Below are 20,314 nucleotides of genomic sequence, written 5' to 3'. Positions count from 1 at the left end.
AAATTGTTTCAGTGATATGAATACAGGTGCTTTTAGTGTCAATAAATGGTATTGAATCTATAAGTGCTTAATTGATTCGTGTCAATGCATTACAGGTCAATTGGGCATTGCATCTCAGTTGGTGGTGTTAATGCATCTGATTTTATTGTAAATGGAACTTCAAAATATATTACAATGTCAACATAACCAACAAGATACCTAATAAATGCCACAACTACAAAACACATCACAAACCAAACCACAAAACACATAATTTCAGATATACCTGCAAAACCCAATAAAATTTTCATTTCACAAAAACTGAAACAATTAAAACTAAAAAACACATCACAAACAAAACCATGCTGCTAATATACATGGTTTTTACAATTTAAATGAACTCGTTCAATGGCAGTCCATCATTCACAAAACTTGGTGAAGTATGTAGACCAACTAGGCGAGGTGCTGGAGCTGGTGCTGCTACTTCAGGTACTGCTACTTCATCTTGGATACTAGGTTCAACCCACCATTCCCAGAACGTACAAGGATGAAATTCCTTTTTGCATTTGAAATATAGCTTACCTGGATTATTGTTGGACTCAGATATGTATACAGCAGCCTTGGCACCACAAAAACATTTCCTATTCTTGAACACACCTCTTCGAATTCCAGAACTGCAAGAGGATTCACTAGTTGACCTCATCCTTTGCAATAATCCTTATATTTCTGTGTATATATGCGGATGGTAGATGATAGAGATAGAGAAGAGAGATATTGTGGATCGAGACCAATAATCCGTATATATCTTGCCGGAATCGTGATCGAGGCATAGAGATGAGAGAGAGAGGCAGATATTGTGATCGAGAGGGACAAAGATGATCGAGAGAGATAGATCCAGAGAGAGAAATCAAATTACTATGTATATAGGCACATGTACAAATTAGGGTAATTGATTTGGGTAATAAGAGCTTTTTGGTCTTTTTGCATAACAAGGGTGAAATGGGCATTTAGAAAAAAAGTGACTTCCACGTGCCTAATTATGGTCAAAATTTTTATGCCAGTCACCAGTGTGGGTAAATTGCTACAAAATACAATAATTCAGAGGGTTAATTACACATTTTTTAATTCGGCGGGGGGGGTGAAATGGGCATTTAAAAAAAAAGTGACTTCCACGTGCCTAATTACGGTCAAAATTTTTATGCCAGTCACCAGTGTGGGTAAATTGCTACGAAATACAATAATTCAGAGGGTTAATTACACATTTTTTAATTCGCCGCGGGGGGGGGGGGGGGGGGGGGGGGATCTATTTCAGCTCTTTGTCTCTCTCAAGTCTCAACTTATTAAAAGCTTACCCTTCAACTTAAAAAAAAAAAAAAAAAAAAAAGTCTCAAACTTATTAATCTGCTCCGCCACTAGATCAACGCCCATTTAGTTCCATCACAAATTCTGAATTTCTGAATCCAATATGGAGGCAATCCTGGTATTTTTCTTTGCATCGTGTTTGTTCCTACCATCGATTCATGCCAAGGATGTCAAATACTGTGGTCGGTAGTTCACTGGCTCCCCACTTCTTTAATCCTTGTTTTTTCCACTTAAATTCCCGAGAAAATTCGAGTATATATCATCAAATACAGAAATTCAGTCCGACCCACTCAATTATTTGCAAAAAGTGTTTTTTTGATTTTGTTTATTTAGTGATCTTGGTTAACTTCATATATTATTTTTGGGGTTTTTTTTTTGGGTATTGGAATTTGTGTTAATTGGTTATCATGTAGTAGTATTTTGGTGTTGGTTTTTTTTTTTTTTTTTTTTTTTTGGGTATTGTGTTCATGTATAATCAGATGGGTATATGATTATTATTTATTTAATTCAATTAGTGCAGATAAGAAGGGTTGTTGAGTGAGTCCCCACTTCTTTAATCTTTTTAGTTCCACTTAAATTTCCATGAAAACAAACAATAACACCATACGGGAAAATAAAAAAAACAGACATATTTTCTGTTTCTTTCAACTTCAACATGCATATATAAATTATTAAAGACAGAAACTCAGTCCAACGCATTCAACTGTTTTCAAAATGCTTTCATGTTTTTGTTTTTTTAGGCGTATCTTTATTTTGTTTTGTTTTGGGATTTGTACTAATTGATTATAATGTATTTTTTTGGTGTTGGTTTTTGTGTTGAATTCATGTATAATCAGATGGGTCTGTAGTTATTTATTTATTTATTTCAACGTGTGCAGATAAGAAGGGTAATTATGTAGTTAAGGTTGATGGCGTTGATATCGCGCCTGATCCGGTGGAGACTGGCAAACCAGCCACCTTCACCATCTCAGCTTCTGCTGGTAATTTATCAATTTTTTTTTTTTTTTTCCCCACCCGTTTTCTTAGTTTTAATCTGTACCATGTACTGATTTATAATCACAGTGCTGTGTAGTATGTGCTTTGTTGCTTTAGTTCCCTTTTCATGTAATGTAGAGCTCGATGGGCATTGAAGTTGTTGGCGTCGTCTTGTTGTTGTTACTCTTCAAATTGATTATAGTTACATTGTTGAATCCATAATATGATAATACCATTGATTTTTTCTTCAACTCCGGTACATTGTTAGTCTTCATTCCTAATCATCCATAAACTTAAATCAGAAATTTTCAATGAAAATCTATGACATTTGGCAAACATTCATGATCAAAGGCATTAATGCATTTAGCTTTCAATTGGAATTTGACATCTTAATTCTAAACATGCACCTCTGGTTGGTGAAAAGTAGGAGGAATAAACAGATGAGGCCTGCATATCATTGTCTTTTACTCCTCATAGTGAAAACTTATTTGTTTTAACAGAAAAGTTCATATCAATAAAATTAGTCTAACCCTCCTTTCTTTAGCCATTTATATTCTTCTAGTTATGGTTATGGGGTTATTCTAGGCCCTCTTTCTTAAGTTGTTATAGTTATTCTACTCTTACCAGACTTGGTTTTGCATCCAATGCAATGTGCTAAGTTGCTGTTTGATAAAATATAAATTTAGGTGCTGAAAATTTTAAGAGCTGAACATTAATTGCTGAATCTACAAATATGAGAGCTTGTTTGTTAAAGTCTTAATTTTGAGTGATGGATTTATTGGAACTGTTAGATAATACAAAATACTGAAGTTTGAAAACTATTTAATTTGTAGTTTTAGCCTCAACATTATTTAATAATATTTTTTTAAAGCTATTATGTATAAGTATATAGTTTTTTGGATTTTGTTGACAACTTATCGTTGTAATGACGCATTTTGTGTATTTTGTTTGCTTTGTTAAGAGTTCGCTCCCCTCTGAGCGTGTTTGTTAATATATTTTTACTTATCAAAAAAAAAAAAAAATGTATAAGTATAAAAAGTAATTTTATAATACAAAAAGAAATAACCAAATTAACAAAAAGCAATAACGTAAAATCACCAACACCAAAAATATAACCACCACTCAAAAGGAATCAGCTTGGCTCATTCAAAACCAAACATGAAAGTAGTAATAATAATCACAAATTCTCAATTACAATAGCACAACACAAAATATTAGAGGAAAAAGTTATCAAATAGCTATGTCACTTAGCTTACTATGGGAAAGCTAAATTAAAGTGAAGGAGATGTTGCCATGCTACACTGTTTTGTAGCTGTCCGGAGTTCATCGAGGCTTCTGCTAATCTTTCTCCATCCCTTTGAGAATGAGCAAGTCTTTAACGAGGGCTCTCTCTCTCTGTTTTCGTCCTCTTAGTCATTGGATCATGAGCTTGTGAGAGCGCTCCTATGACAACTTTTTCATTTTAGAAGTGAGATCATGAGCAAGTCTATAATGAGGGCGCTCTTACTGTGATTGCATCCTCAGTAATTGAATCATGAGTTGTGAGGTCAACCTCTTGATCCAACGAATTCTTGTATCATGAGAAAAAAAAAAACAGAGAATAAAAAAGTAGTCTCTCTCATCAATTCTGGTAAGATTTGAAGAATCCCAACAAAAGTATCCTTATGTGGAATTGAGTGATTGAAGACATGAGAGTCTAAAGATTTTTAAAGATGGAAGATAATGTATTTATGTTTGGCTAATTTCATGAAGGAAGAGTTGATACAGCTTATCAGAAGTTTTGGGGCTTATCTCACCTTCAAGATGTCAAATATCTTTTCAATTTCTCTTGACAATTTGGTTCTTTCCCAATTTCTCATCTTTACATGACCTTTATTACCATATGAATCTTGAGGAGCTCAATGAAGGCCAGGAAGTTTGCGTAGTCACCTGTAGTGGAACCATTGGATGCTGTCAGGGTCTGTCGAAAATAGCATCTACATTGGGGTTGTGGTACTGAGAGTCAATATTGGAGAGCAAGATCTTTTTATTTCAAGGAATTTTTGTTCATTTGAGTAGAAATTTTAAACTCATGTCATTAAGCTTCTTTAGTGTGTTCTGCATTCAGTAATATATGAAGTCCCTTTCACTTAACATTTTGGCTCATTTTAGTTGAAGCTCATTTTTAAGTGTTGCCTAAATTATATCATGAAGCACACTTATTGCCTAAATCTAGACTGGCCACTTCATCATCGACTTGATGTAAAAATGCCTTTTTGCACGGTGACCTTACTGAGACAGTCAGTCTATATGGCTCAACCACCTAGGTTTGAGTACAAGGGGGAGAGTGTGTGTCATCTCAATAAGTCTATCTAGGGCCTCAAGCAGTCCCCTCCTAGTCTCTGATTGAGTTAGGGCAAGGTTCGTGATCTAGACCTAGAGAGGAGTGAAGAGGTCTAGTCGCAGTATTAACTAATTTTAACCAAAATTTGAATTTTATCCAACTTATTGGAAATTCAATTTTATACCAAGTATCCAGTACCAATCAATCCATCATGCTAGTCATAACCCTTGTCATGCCATTTGGGCTTACAAATGACCCGGCTCGGCTATTCGGGATGGGGCAGGCAGCCCACATACATGAAGAGAAGAAGAGAGGGTTGGTTCGAGACAGAGAAAGATCAAGGTGGTCGAAGAAGGCCACAAGTTGAATCATTCAATCTAAAGTAAATTAAAGCGAAATCATGAACAATGAACACCAATGATTTTACGTGGAAAACCCAAATGAGAAAAACAAGGGACCTAGTCCAATTACTAGATTAAAGTTTACATACCTCAGAATCTGTAGTTATCTCTTGACATAGGCTGATCTACGCACAATTTTTTTTAAGTACACGGTTTGTTAAGTCAACAAACTTCGTTCCTCATGAATCTGCTTCTTTAATAGCATTATGATCTCTAGACTAGTCACCCACCCTAAACTTGGTTGATTGATTGTTTGTTGGTGTTAAACTCTTTAATTTAACTCTACAACTGTTTAAAAGTCAACACTCATATATTTTACTCACCAATCTAATGTAATATGATTGATGAATGGTAAAGAAAAATATATATATTTACTCAATTTTGCATAAAACCTCTATAGCTTATGTCTCCGTCTGTATATCTAGAATTTATTTTATTTTAATATTGGGTATTTATAGACAAAACAAAGTTATAGGGAGAATAAGGTTTTAATGTTTTAAACCTAAAAGGAAACTGCTGTTCCAGACATCTCGATTGATTGAGAATCAATGTTGATCAATTGACATGTATCCATGATCAGTTGAAGTGCCCTGAGCATTATACTTATGAAGATTTTTAGATTTAGCAAGTTCCCAAACAAACTTTAATTCAATTAAATTAGGTTTTTCCAAAATCAAAAACATGTACTCGTAAAACCCTAATATATGAATGCATGAACCATAATTTTGTGAGTTCATATGATAGTGTCAATTTACCTTGTACCCTTGGCTTCAAATATTATTATATTTCCCTTGGCTGAAGCTTGAATTCCAACATTGACCTTGACCAACAGATAACTAACTTGACACTAACTTTTATAGATCTAACTAAGGTAAAAAAAAAAAAAAAAAAAAATGTAATACGAACTCTAGTTTTGATCCACGAAATATGCCAACATAAGTCCTATTTGAAGTAACCAAGATGGGAGGGGTGAATTGGTTACTTGGTTTTTCTTTCAAATTTTAATGGTTCTGTTCAAGAACATAACACATGAAATCAACTATCAACATGACACCAACATTTACTTGGTAAAAACCCTAATAATGGGAAAACATCCACGTAGCTTTGAAGCTCTTAAATCAGTCCCCTATTCTTCAAGAATGATTACAATCAATCAATCAAAGCACTCTATGATCCACTCAGCCCCAACCAAGTATTACAATTCAATAGGTTTACAAACCCCTCTATAAACTCAAGTATAGAGTACTCTTCACACTTCAAACCCAATTTCAAACTCAGTTATAATTTGTAGAGATTGAGTTTTACAACAAGACAGACAGAGAGATAGATCATAATAGATACATTAATTTGAACGTTGAAGCTCTCTAATAATTGATGAATTACTTGACATGGAGTTGCTCTGTTCTGTTGGTGTGTAAAATCTGTGAAGCTCGCTTGAGGAAGAGCACTGATGATTTTTCAAGTTGTGTTGCTCTTGATCTTTGAGAGTTGATCTCAAGGGATGATAGACAATATGATTGACTCTGAAATTTTGTAAATGTGATCTTTTGCAGAACTCAGTATGTTCTCTCTTTTGAATAACACAATTTAATCAGTCTCTTCTTCTATTAGAAACAGAATAGATGGTCAGCAAGTTTCAAATGTGTTTTTCAAGTATGTATTTGGCCACAGAGAGAGAGAATGCCAATGTTGGATTCAAAGTCCCCGTTACAACAGAGAGAGAGAGCGTGTGTGTGTGTACTAAAAACAGAAACAGAAGTAACTATTGAGAATTAAATGTAACCGTTTGAGACCAGAATTACCAAAAAGTCCCTAATAATGGAGAAAAATCCATGGAGCTTTGAAGCTCATAAATCAGTTCACTATTCTTCAAGACAATCTGTCAAAACACTCTCTGATCCACTAATCCCCATCCAAATTTAACAATTAAATAGATTTTCCCCCTCTATAATCTCAAGTTCAGAGTCCTCTCACACTTCTAACCCAAATACAATTCAGTTATACAAACATGAAGAAGAAATTGAGTTTTACACAAGAAATACGCAGAGATAGATTACAATAGATACATTAGTTTGAACTTTGAAGTGCTCTGATTTTTTATGAATTATTTGAAGTGGAGTTGCTCTGTTCCGTTTGAGTGTACAATCTGTTAAGCTCACTTGAGGAAGAGCACTGACGATCTTTCAAGTCGTGTCACTTTTGATCTTTGAGAGTTGATCTCTGATTCTGTTTGGGATGATAGAATTAGACAATATGATTGTAAATATAATCTTTTGCACAACTCAATATGTTCTCTCTTTTGAACGGCACAATTTCTTCACTCTCTCTTCTTCTATTAGCAAAGCAATAGATGATCAGTAAGCTTCAAATCTGTTTTTCAACTATGTATATATCCAGAGAGAGAGAGAGGGAAAGAGTATGTCAATGTTAGATTCAAAATTTACTGTAGTACTTTGCAACATAGAGAGCCTATATATATATATATGATAAAAACAGAAACACAAGTAACTGTTGAGAATTAAGGGTTTTAATTATAACCGTCCGAGACCAGAATTAGCAAAAAGCCCCTTTGTTACTAACAGGCATGAATTTACTGAAATAACCCTCAAACGGTTATATACGAATTTCAGCATATTTACAATGATGCCATTATAGCTATTTAAAATGATCAGATGAAATTTTGTCACTGAAGAGGAGTGGGTGAGGCAGGACAAATAGTAACGAAAAAGAAAGAAGTTGATGAGAATGAGAAGATGAGACAAGACTAGACAAAAGAGGTGAGAGATGGACGAAGGGGATGAGAAGATAGATTGAAGGGGTAGGTTGGAGAAATTGAGGGTCTGAAAAAAGCGAGAACACAAGGGAGGAGAAGACACATAGGAAGAGTTCGCAAACTCATAATAATATTGAATATTCCAAAGCTGAAAATGTCTGATTACATATGAGCCTTTATATAGGCATAATGATAAGCAAACCCTAATAAACCCTAAAATATGAAAATACTAAAATAACCTAAAATCTAAACATTACCAAAAATAACAACAAAGAAAAATTAAACCTAATTACATCAAATCCCTAATTTTATCCATCTTTGCCCCTTCTCCAAATGAAAAGCACAAAAGAAAGCATTAATAAAATTTGCGATCTCCCCCTGATCAAACATAAATTATATGATAAGTTTTTCTTCCTTTTCCTCCTTTTCTTGTTTCACAAAATTGATAAAATAAGCAAAGCCAATTTTTTTTTTTTTTTTTCTTTTGATAAGTAAAATGTATTAGAAGCAAAACATTTCAAATACTCCAAATGTCAAACTACATCTAAACATGCAAATAAGCAAAATTTGTCCCTTAAAACACTAAAGTTCTAATCATAAGTATTCATAATTTGGAGAGTAGAGAATTAAATTCTTTGAGGGTATTCAACAAATTTATTTACCCTTAGCTTTTATTTTATATTATTTATTTATTTATTTATTTATTTATTTTTAGTTTTCATGGTTTAACTTAACCAAATAAAAAAATAAAATATTTTTGTAATTTTCAAATATTTTAACTAACAATGTCATTATTTCAAATTTAATTATATTATCAGAACACAAAAGTTTTAAATATAAGCACACTAAACTCCCCAAATCTTCTTATAAATTAAGTAAACAATATAAATTAGGGGAAAAAAAAGAAAAAGAAGAACTAAGGAATAAATTGGTGTTTAAGACTGTATCTATTTCTTAAAATAGAAGCATGTTTTTTGGGGTCTGCTTGAATAATTTATTTTCCTTCTCATCCTTTGTAGTTTCAAGAGATAGGACAGTAGTTATGGAACACAAGGAGAGGCGTGATTACAGGATGGGTTTTACCGAGGAAGGTGTACTCTGGCATATATGTGATTCAGACTTAAAGAACTGTTAGCTAATACTCACCATCAATTTTAGGAAGCTGGGAATTTTATTTTTGTCAATAATGTGCAAACTATGAATTGAAGCATATAGATGTGTGTGCGTGCGTGTGTGACTATATTCTACTTTAATCAAGTTCTGAATGACTTTCTAGTCAGATCGTTCCTGCGTTACAGATATGAAGCTCCATTTGACGCTTTAGGCAAAGTGCTATTGAGATATTGGAACGTTATGGTATCTTGTACACATTTTTACGATTGGCCAATAGAAAATGGAAGCATACATATGTGTGTATATGTTCTCACACTAGAGTGTAATACTTTATTTGTAGGGATCTCAAATATTTTAACAGAACTATAAGTAGATTGTTCACATTTCAAGAGCTTCTGTGGTCCTTTGTGTATTACATTCTTATTAGAAACAAATTATAAGTTCACTTCAGTACAAATTTATATGATTCTTCACAAGTTGCCTTTTGATTCAGCAGAAAACTAAATGGTTTTTTTTGAACCTCATTTAACCACACCACACCCAAGATAAAGAAAAATGCAATAGAACCCCAATACTGTCTTCTTCTCGTTTCTTCATCAATGATGCTTGAAAGCTCTATCATTGAATTTCATTGTTTGGGTCCATCTATCTGTAGAAAGAATAAGAAAAAAAAAAAATGGAAGATTGAGTGGCCACAGGGTCATGTTTTAATTAGCAGAACACATTTGTGCTCACATACCTTGGATAAATGCAATGTCATTCCATCAATGACCAAGACTTATGTCTTTTCTGCAGGTAAACCCATATCTGGAGGGAAATTGGCTCTTCAGGTTTCTTATTTTGGGGTGCGTGTCCATACTGAAACTCATAATCTTTGTGAGGAGACTTCCTGTCCCATATCAGGTGGCAAATTTGTGCTCTCTCATACCCAAACTTTACCAGGATTTACCCCACCAGTAAGTCACAGTTTCAGGTCTTTTACTTTGTTTTCTCATACTTGAATTTATGTATGACTCACACCACCATTAAGTCAGTAATTTTTTACTTGTAACGTGCACCATTAAGCGTACACATGCTGTCATGGTGACTCATTTTAAACCAAGTGATATTGTTCGGGTGATTAAAGTGCCTTTTCATTTTTTTATTTTTTATGTATGGGTGCAGTATTATGGACTTTCTGGGGTTTTATTTCTAGTGTTGGACTTTTTACAAGGAGAAGCTGAAAAAAGAATTTTCCATTGTTTAGTTTGTGGAATTAAAAATTAGGATTGAATATATGACATTAAAAATGAGATAATTTATATTAGTTTCTTTTCTTTCCTCAATAATTTGAGGCATAGTAAGTATACTAGAACCCTTGTCATCTCATGTGGATATTCGTCTTTTCTTAGGTTCTAAATTGTTTTTGTGTTGTTTTTCAAGAGATTTAGGCCTTGCTTGGTTTTGTTCTCTCAAAATTGTTTTCAAGAACAGTTTTTAGAGAATGAGAACAGAGAACAGTTTTTTTAGTTTTTCAACCTGCTTGGTTGGGAAAATTACGAAACAATTTTCGGAGAACAAAAACCCATAAAACTGATTGGTTGAAAATAGTTTTATGAAAATAAAGAATATTTGCATATCACTCATTTATTTTTTATTTATTTCTTAGATTTATTATAAAAATTAGATGTGGATTACTCTTAAATATTTTCAAATTAACAAAAAATGCACTAAAAATGAAAAAAGACTTCTATTATGGGGCTTCTTTCATTCATAAGATTACATGAATTCAATGTCTACATACATAAGCCATCTCATCACAGGAATTGTGTAGCAAAGAACTGCTCTTGTATTCTGGGTTTCTTTCATTCACCAACAACATCATCTTCTTCTTCATACTCCGTAAAAAAGCAACCAAATAGTGCATTTTGACGAATAAAATTATGAATCGTGCAACCAGCGTTACCTACAATTATAAAAATAAATGAATCAGTTGATTTCTTTAGACAAAATAAATCAAAGACAATAATGTATAAATACTTTCTATACTTTGTACAAGACTTATAAGAGTTTATGTAGAAGTAGAGAATTAAGGTTCACATAGGAAAAATAAAGAGAGGGCATCTAGAATTATCTAGACAAATTAATTTAATTCAAACCCCATTACAATTATTGGTAAGAATGTCAATTTTCAAAAAAAAAAAAAGCTACAGTTAGCTATTAAACATACAGTCTAAATTAAAGTAAATCTATTTAATATTCAATCTAAATTAGCTATTTGAAAACGAAATAGGGCAGCAATGCTCATATATCATAAATTAGCTCTAAATTAGCTACTATACAAGAACAGAATCAACTCTCCACAGTTTGATTCTCTCACTGCCCTCCTCACAATTCAATCTTCAAACTCAACTTCACGAATACTAGGATCCTCAGGAGACAATTAAATATGCAATTCACTCATCAATGGTCTCACTTTTTTTTCCTCATCAATGGTCTTACAGTCCAAATCCGCAGATAGGTTGTGAAGGGGATGGTGTGTATGACCCAATATAGCATGAACCTCTTGCAAGCAAATATCACATATAGATTTAACACATGTATATATATATATATATATAGTCGTAGCATTCTCCAAGAGTTCTTTATTCACAAGTTCTCTGTTCACAAGATGTTTTTAATTGTAGATTTCAAATCCCTGTTCTTGTGGTGCTGGGCTAGGTTGAGAACCTCAATCGTGCCCATAGAGCCAAAGAATGTCCAATAGTGCCAATGATGTCTGGGCACAGAAGTCTACCCTATTCCAATCAACACCCGGTACCGTCTCTTAGATCAGGTATGTAACTGTATCATACCAATCAATTAAAAAATCATTTTAATCAATCTTGAAATTTCCAACAAAAACAAGAAGTTGGCCCAATCCCTTAGTTGATGGTTAACTCCATCAAAATAATTGTTTGCAATGTAAAATTTAATTTACATAGATGAAGTAAAAGTAACATGTGGTCTGACAAAATTAATCCCAAAAATATAATTGAAATACCTCAAGCTTTTAACATAAAGTTGTCTCCTCTCTCTTTCCTCCAAATCCCTAAATTGAAAACCAAATCCCTAAACTGAAAACCCCAAATCCCTAAACTGAAAGTGAAATCCACAACAAAACTCACACAACCAACAAAATTCATCAATATTTCCCAAAACAAATTAGAAATAAAATTAAAACAAAAGCTTCTCAATAATCACAAAAGCAATTAATATAATGGATAAAAACTGAAAGAAGGTTCTAGAAATTTTAATCCACAAAATACCAATACAAATGCAAAGAGAGACTGAGAGAGAGAGATTGAAGGATTACTTGAAGAAAGAGAGCTTGAAGAGCCAGATCCACCCTTCACTTTGTATAAATAACGATCTTCAAGAGCCAGATCTACCTTCTCTTAGTTGCAGAGTGGTTGAAGAGAGAGAAGATGCCGTTGCAGAGAGGTTTAAGAGAGAGAAAATGGGTTGCAGAGAGGTTGAAGAGAGAGAAGATGGATGCGTTGCAGAGCTTGTGTTATAAACTAGATCAGGCAGAGAGGTTGAAGAGAGAGAAGATGCATTGCAGAGAGGTTGAAGAGAGAGAAGATGGATGCGTTGCAGAGCTTGTGTTATAAACTAGATCAGGCAGAGAGGTTGAAGAGAGAGAAGATGCATTGCAGAGAGGTTGAAGAGAGAGAAGATGGATGCTGCGTTATAAACGGTGCGAGGGTAGCGTCAGTTTTTAAGTGGAGAAGTGTTCTCCGTGTTTTCTTTTGAGTCCTCAAACAGTGCTGAAAATTCTGAAAACTACCTTAAGCTGTTCTCTAAAAACCAACACTATGAAAACACAATTTTATAAAAACTGTTTTCCAAAAATAGGCCCAAGCAGGATTGAAACAAGTGTTTTCTGTTTTGTGCAACTCCCAAAACAGTTGTTTTGGGAGTTCAATTCCAAGCAGGGCCTTAGTGTTTGCTCATGTTGCAATGGTTGATCTGTTGAGAAATTTCTTGTATTCAAGGAAATGAAATTGCACCCCCATATTATGTCATCATCAAACTTTTTCTTTCCATAGAAAAAGAAACGTGTCTATCTTCAGACATGCTTACCCATTTACAGTACACCAATTTTAATGGATGAGGGTGCTCAGGTACTTCTTGTTTGTATCTTTACCATGGCGTCCTTGAGATAAATCTCTGTGGCTGCGGATAGTTGCATCTGAGACGTGAGTTTTCTTTTGTTGTAATTCTCTTGTTTGCTGCCATTATATATTTGTAATAGTATCATGTCTCCAATATCTTAACTCTGCCTTTCCTTAACCATCTCATGTGTTATAGGTGGCCAGGTCATTTAATTTTGGCACAACTTTAGTTTTTTTTTTTTTTTTTTTTTTTGTGCGCGCACGCGCAAGAGTTGAATCTTGCTGTAGAAAAGTTGGGCTTCTTATGGAGGGTTCTTAGTTTCGACAAAGGTGGTTAACCAATTTTGGCTGCAAGTACGAGTGTAAAAGTAAAAACGGAAAGAAGAAGAATAAGAATCTAAGAGTCACTCCTAGATAACCATAGTCACTACACTTACTACGTTTGGTGTGCGGGAATGGAATGCCCATTCCAACCATTCCTTTGTTTGGTATGCAATTTAAAGTGGGAATAACCATTCCATTGAAATGAAAATCCATTCAAGGGAATGATAATCCATTCCACAACTAAACCTATTGAATGGCCATTCCATTCCCAAGTAATTTTTTTAAAAAAATAAATATCCCAAAAAACCCTCATGTTCCAAGTCCAAAAACCACCACTACCTTCCACCACAACCACCTCCGCCTTTCACCACCACCACTACCACCGCTTTCCACCACCACCGCCGCCACTGACTTTCACCATTGTCCACCGCTTTCCACCACCACCACATACCGCCACCGCCTTTCAACACCGCTACCACGGCAATTGCCTTTCACCACCGCCACCACCACTGCTACCGCCTTCCACCGCCGCCGCCGCCACCATCGCCTTTCACTACCACCGCCACCATCGCCTTCCACCACCACCACCACCTTCACCTTCACCACCACCACCGCCTTTCACCACCACTATCCACCACCACCACCACCTTCACCTTCACCACCACCACCGCCTTCCACTTGCATTGCCTTCCACCGCCACCGCCTTCCACCACCACCTTCTACTACCACCATCACCTCTCCTTCCACCACCGCCATTGTCTTTCACCACCGCCACTGTCTTTCACCACCGCCACCGCCACCGCCTTCCTCCACCACCACCGCCACCGCCTTCCTCCACCACCGCCGCCACCGCCACCGCCACCGCCATTGTCTTCCACCGCCTTCCACCACCGCCACCTCCACTATCTTCCACCACCGCCACCTCCACTACCTTCCACCACCGCTACCTACACCACTATCTCCTTCCACAACCACCACCACACTACTGCCACCGCCTTCCACCACCACTACCGTCGCCTTCCACCATCGACGCCTTCCAACACCACTTCCGCTTTCCTTCACCACCATGCACCACCGCCACTGCCATCATTTATTTTTAAAAAATTATTAGAGAATGTCATTTTGTTAATTTAATTTATTTGTTACTAAGAGGGATATTTTGGAGAATTCAATTTAAAATCTAAATTTTAAATTGGTCCAACCAAACATTAGATTGGTTATTATCATTCCATTTCTAAACATTTTATATTTACAACCAAACAATAGAATGAGAATAACCATTCCATTCCATTCCCATTCTCATTCCATTCCCACTTGCATTCCATTCCATTCCTGCACACCAAATGCGGGCTTGGGTTTCTTCACACAATTTCAAAGGGCTTTGAAGTTATGAGAAAATCTCTAAATTAGTTTTTTCTGAATTTAAAAGAGATACATTACACTGATCTTGGCTTAAAACATACTAATAAAACCTATAAACTTGTTAGATGAATAGACATGACTTTAAGTTTAACTATGAGAGGCCCCGACTGACATTTGCATCATCTAATGTGTTCCAAATCAATGCCTGGGCCATGGAAGCATCTTTCTCACAAATTTTATATACTCTTTAAAAAGTTCTGCTACTTATCTCCATCAATGAATTTATTCACATGGACTAATTGAACCATGGATTTCTTTTCCAAGGATCAAAACTAAATTTATGCATGCATGCATGCATGCATATATGCATACATCTTTGTATATTGAGACATTCATGTGGACGTGTGCATTTAAAATCTGAGGCTGTATTTGCAATAAGAATGCAGGAATAAACCTCTTATTATTGGTAGTCGTGGAATCGGGCATACCAAGCCTCTACCTCTAAGCCTAATCACAACTCTTTCTTACTGAGAGGAATTGAAGCCACTGTCCACTGACAACGTTTTTTTTATTCATGAACTCTTTGTACCATCAGTTGTAATTCAATAGTTATTCACTTTTCAGACGCTGGTTGTCAAGTCGGTTTGTGATACTTGTCAAGCTTTTGGTTGTCAATCCATGTAGCAACTCTATATGATAGCACTGCAGGATAGTGTCTTGGACTCAGAATCACTAGAATTGAGCCACTTTTAATCTATGTGGCTGATATTCAGTGTGGACTCTAAAGCAGCAAAAAGAGAGAGTTGCATTGCTGAGTAGCTGGCATAACGCCTAAAATGTTTTATCACAGACTAAGAGTACATGTGTGGGAAGCACTTCCAATGCTGTGGGCTACCTATATGTCCTAGGGAACTTTGAGACTCAGGTTATTTTTCATGGCCCAAGGTTTTACCTTAGGAGATAGATCTTGTAACACCTTGTCATTTTGTTCACAGTATTGTATGCCTCTGTTTAACTTTGTTACAATCAAATGATGTGAAATGTTATCAAAAGCGTTGAACACCCCTCATTTGTTGAGTGTCGTTCCCAAGACACACGCATACACGTGCACACGCATAATGTAGTCCCTGAAAATTATATTTCTCTTCATTAACATTTTGATAATTTTTTTGCACACAATGAGATACAGTTTGTTTTTTTCCTAAATGGTTTTCGTACTAATAAAAGAAAGGAGTATGGAAGGAGAAAGGAGAAATAAGGGCATTCCCTCAAATTACAAAAAGAAAAGGGAACAACTCTCACTTCTAATAGATACAAAAAATAAATTTCAGCAAAGGCAAAAAAAAATAAGGCCTACAATCCATGTCCGTGTCAGCCAATCAGAAGTAACAAGTCCCATAACATCCAATGCTTCCCAAAGAACCTTCCTGGCAACTGCAGCAGCATCAACAGGGGAGTTATGCAATGCCAAGTTCCTAGTCTTCCAAATACCCCAAACAGAACGAGTAAAAACTATTCTAGAAAATTGATTTCTCAAAAAACAGTCCTTGAACATTTGAACTGCCCAATGCATAAGCATGGTACAGATTTTAAGTTAAATGTATCTTTTTTATAATGAAAAAAAGTTATGAGAAGTTATCCATGTCACAGTTATACAAATTTTGCCGCAACATGGTTTTAACAATTCAAATCATTTTTCCCCAATGTTTTTTCTCTCTCTTACTAATGCTCGCATCATCAGATTCTTTTTGGTTTATTGGCTACATATTAATAGTTAGCTTGATTCATGTACTTCTAGAGTTCTCACTTCTCAATAACCCACTAAATAATTTGGTTTAATAGATGGCACTGTGACGCCATTATCTGAATAGAATGGTTGGCCACATGCACAATATGTAGTAGGAGGCCGTCAAATTTTGGATTCAGTCCTTCTTGCAAGTGAGTGTGTGGACTCCAGATTGCGTAGTGGAACCCCGGGTGTTCTTTGTAAGTTGGACATTGGGAAGGCGTATGACCATGTAAGTTGGAGCTTTCTTCTGTACCTGATGGGGAGGATGGGGTTCAGCGATAGATGGAGGAGATGGATTCATTTTTGTATTTCCAGTGCTCGCTTTTCGATCCTTGTTAATGGTGCTCCTACTGGTTTTTTCTATAGTTCAAGGGGCTTAAGACAGGGAGATCCCCTTTCCCCCTTCTTGTTCTTGTTTGTGATGGAGGCCCTTAGTAGATTGATAAGAAGGGCTACCGAGTTGGGTCTTTTGAGAGGCTTTCGGGTGGGCAGGGAGGCAGATTCTCAGTTGGAAATCTCTCATTTGATGTTTGCTGATGACACTTTAGTTCTTTGTGATGCGAACGTTTCTCAGATTAGATATTTAAGATGTGTTTTGATTTGGTTCCAAGTTGTTTCCGGCCTTAAAGTGAATGTGGGAAAAAGTGTTTTGGTGCCGGTTGGGGAGGTCCCTGAGATTGAGACTTTTGCTGATATTCTTGGCTGTCGTACTGGTTCATTTCCCATTTCTTACTTAGGATTGCCTTTGGGAGCTCCTTCGAGGTGTGTGGGGATTTGGGATCCAGTGGTGGACAGATTTGAGAGAAGGTTGGCAGGTTGGAAAAAGCAGTATCTCTCCAAGGGCGGTAGGGTCACGCTGATTAAGAGCACCCTCTCTTGTCTTCCCACGTATTTTATCTCTCGTTTCCAGATTCCCTCTTCAGTTGCGGAAAGGATAGAGAGGTTGCAGCGTAATTTTCTGTGGGGGGGTGGAGGTGAAGAGTTTAAGTTTCATTTGGTGAGATGGGACCAAGTTTGCAGGCCAATTCGCAATGGCGGGTTAGGTCTCCGTAAATTGGTTGCCTTTAATAAGGCCCTCCTTGGGAAATGGTTGTGGAGGTTCGGGGTGGAGAGACATCGGCTTTGGAGGAGGGTTGTGGCATGTCGTTTTGGGGAAATGAGAGGAGGGTGGAGTTCTTTGGAAGTTAGAGATCCTCGGGGGGTGGGGGTTTGGAAATTTATTCGGAAGGGTTGGGATGATTTTTCCAAGCACATTCGGTTTCGTTTCAGAGATGGGAGGAGGATTCGCTTCTGGGAGGATGTGTGGTGTGGAGATGTGCCTCTTGCCCTCGCCTTTCCTCAGCTTTACAGGATTGCTATGGATAAGCAGGCCATGGTGGTTAACTGTTATCATCTTGATAATGGAAGAGTGGTTTGGGATGTTCGATTCAGGCGTTCCTTTCAGGATTGGGAGATCGAGGAGGTCATTCGTTTCTTGGAGTTGTTATATCGCCAGAGGATGTGGAGGAGGATTCAGACTGTTGGTCTTGGATTGCAAACTCTCAGGGGCGCTTTGAGGTGAGGTCTTTCTTCAAGTGCCTCTCTTTTGTTCCTGGAGTTCGTTTTCCTTGGAAGTCTGTTTGGCGATCCAAGGCTCCTCTTAAGGTGGCTTTCTTTGTGTGGACTTCGGTCCTGGGTAGGATTTTAACCCAGGATAATCTGAGAAGGAGAAGCCAGGTGGTGGTCAACCGTTGCTCTATGTGTCTTAGTGATGAGGAGTCTGTGAATCACCTTCTTATTCATTGCCCTTTGGCTAAAGAGTGTTGGGTTTTGATGCTTGGCTTATTTGGTGTTTCTTGGGTTATGCCTGGATCTGCTAGAGGGTTGATTGAGGCGTGGAGAGGTTGCCCTGTGGGGGCTCTCAGTCAGGATGCGTGGAGGGCTACGCCGCTTTGTGTGTGGTGGTGTTTATGGCTTGAAAGGAATAGGAGATTCTTTGAAGGAAAGGCTTTGTCGATTTCGGTGCTTAAATTCTCGATTATTTCTACTCTTTTTTGTTAGGTTTCAGGAAGAGATCATTGTTCTTTGGAGGAAGTAGTTGATTTTTTAGCCTCTTTGAAGGCTTGAGGCCTTTGTGGTCTTTTGTATTTGCATGGGTTTCGCTCCCCTTCTGAGTGTTTTTTTATAAAATTTTTTACTTATCAAAAAAAAAAAAAAATTCACCAAACCCTCTGTAAATCAAAAATAATTTGTGATAAGCAAACCATCAAACTGTCATATAACTTATTTTGCAAGATGGTTGTAGTACGTCAAAGTCAGTCTATTTTCTATTGCTGGTATCTCCTACTAATGCTCGTACCATCGGGTTCCTTTTGGTGTATTGGCTTCATGTTAGTAGTCAGCTTGTTTCATGTATTTATGGTTTTCATTTTCTTATATAGTAACTTGGTTTTGACAGATGGCATTGTCATGTTAGTCTGTGAACAGAATGGTTTTAACCACTGCTGGAGTATGAAGAGTGATTATTCATTTGTACTAATCACGATTAAAGCATCTCAGTTACTATGGCTAGCATCATGTGTTTTTCTTTCTAGTTTTGCATCTTCGGTTTTTTTTGCCATTTTTAATGTCAGTACTGCTTTTTGATTCCTTATTTTAGTTTAATTTTCCAGAAACTCTCATTTGTCAAATGCATTCTCTCTTGTGATTCTGTCTTTTCACATTGACATGTGAAAACCAATTCCTTGAAAGTACACCAAAACGGCGCATCAACTACTGGCTAGTTTTGGTGTTAATAATTTTGATTTTTATAGTTAGGTCAATTGTTCATTCTCTCATTGCCATTAGTTATATAAATTGGACTTTACGAAGTTCCATATATAATTTTCTTTCATAATAGCTTTCAATCATTGTTAAACATGAATTTAGTTATTGTTTGTATTTTCATCGTTACTGTAATTGAATTTGTGTGGGTGTCTGTGTATGTGAACTTTCACACACTTTTTAATGTTGGGGCCTTCAATCTGTTTACCGGAATCTCTTACATTCAAGGTAATTTGGGTGAGAAAGAAATATTGTCTTCCCTTATTTGTACTCGGGATTTTTGTTCAACTCTTGATCTTATTAGAAAATTTAAAGAATTTTTACAGGAATGCTTATAAAAAAAATTATTTATTTATTTATTGTTTGCTTTATATATGTATCAGCAGTACAATGGAGCATCATCTTTTTTACCCTAAACATATTCATTTATTCAAAATTTTACAGGGCTCCTACACTCTAAAGATGACGATGGAGGATGAACACAAGCGTCAGTTAACTTGCATTAGCTTCAATTTCAACATTGGAATCGGAGCATCTGTGTCGTCTTTTTGAAGGCCTCGGAAGAGGTGAGAATGCACGGTAATGTTTGTTGGCTTGTAAGAAAGACGACGATGACCCGCCCTTGCAATGTCAAGATCTTGCAACAACTTTAGCCTGCCTGGATGGAGGCTGTTCAACTATGTTATTTTCTAGTAATATATGATAAATCTGGATGCAGACCGATTGTGCATATGTAAGCTCTATAGTCTGTCAATGGAACTCGTGATAATGAATTGTGGTCTTTGTGTACTGTTTTCACATCATTATTCATTCAGTGTGAATTTGCTTGATAACGGTATTAGGTTTTTACTTTTCAAAAGGAGATCAGGATTTAAGCTCAAGTGGAGGGGGAAAAAAAAATTTCAAAAGAGTTAAACTCGTGTTGCTTGCTTAAAATTTGATTATTGTTTACTTAACAAAACAAAGTCAAACAAG

At 36.2% G+C, this 20,314-nt stretch overlaps 1 protein-coding gene across 1 annotated transcript; it reads left to right on the top strand.

Moving 5' to 3' along the window:
• The first annotated feature begins 1,281 nt into the window (after nucleotides 1-1,281).
• On the top strand, nucleotides 1,282-20,198 carry LOC132268254 (uncharacterized). The gene is made up of 4 exons (XM_059769075.1): nucleotides 1,282-1,523; nucleotides 2,220-2,321; nucleotides 9,722-9,882; nucleotides 19,784-20,198. Exons 1-4 carry the CDS (start codon nucleotides 1,445-1,447, stop codon nucleotides 19,889-19,891), a joined length of 450 nt encoding a protein of 149 aa, XP_059625058.1. The 5' UTR covers nucleotides 1,282-1,444; the 3' UTR covers nucleotides 19,892-20,198.
• Nucleotides 20,199-20,314: the final 116 nt, after the last annotated feature.

The sequence above is a fragment of the Cornus florida genome, unplaced genomic scaffold (assembly GCF_030987335.1).
Source record: "Cornus florida cultivar Cherokee Brave unplaced genomic scaffold, ASM3098733v1 CherokeeBrave_3.0.0_Hap2_Chr08, whole genome shotgun sequence".
Classification (NCBI taxonomy): domain Eukaryota; kingdom Viridiplantae; phylum Streptophyta; class Magnoliopsida; order Cornales; family Cornaceae; genus Cornus; species Cornus florida.
This window is presented reverse-complemented; position numbering and strand designations above follow the sequence as displayed.

Bases quoted from the DNA above. Each gene is read 5' to 3' on its own strand.
- LOC132268254 (XM_059769075.1), top strand. From the start codon at position 1,445: ATGGAGGCAATCCTGGTATTTTTCTTTGCATCGTGTTTGTTCCTACCA. The intron at 1,524-2,219 runs GTCGGTAGTTCA...CAACGTGTGCAG, and splicing joins CAAGGATGTCAAATACTGTG to ATAAGAAGGGTAATTATGTA. The intron at 9,883-19,783 runs GTAAGTCACAGT...AAAATTTTACAG, and splicing joins TACCAGGATTTACCCCACCA to GGCTCCTACACTCTAAAGAT.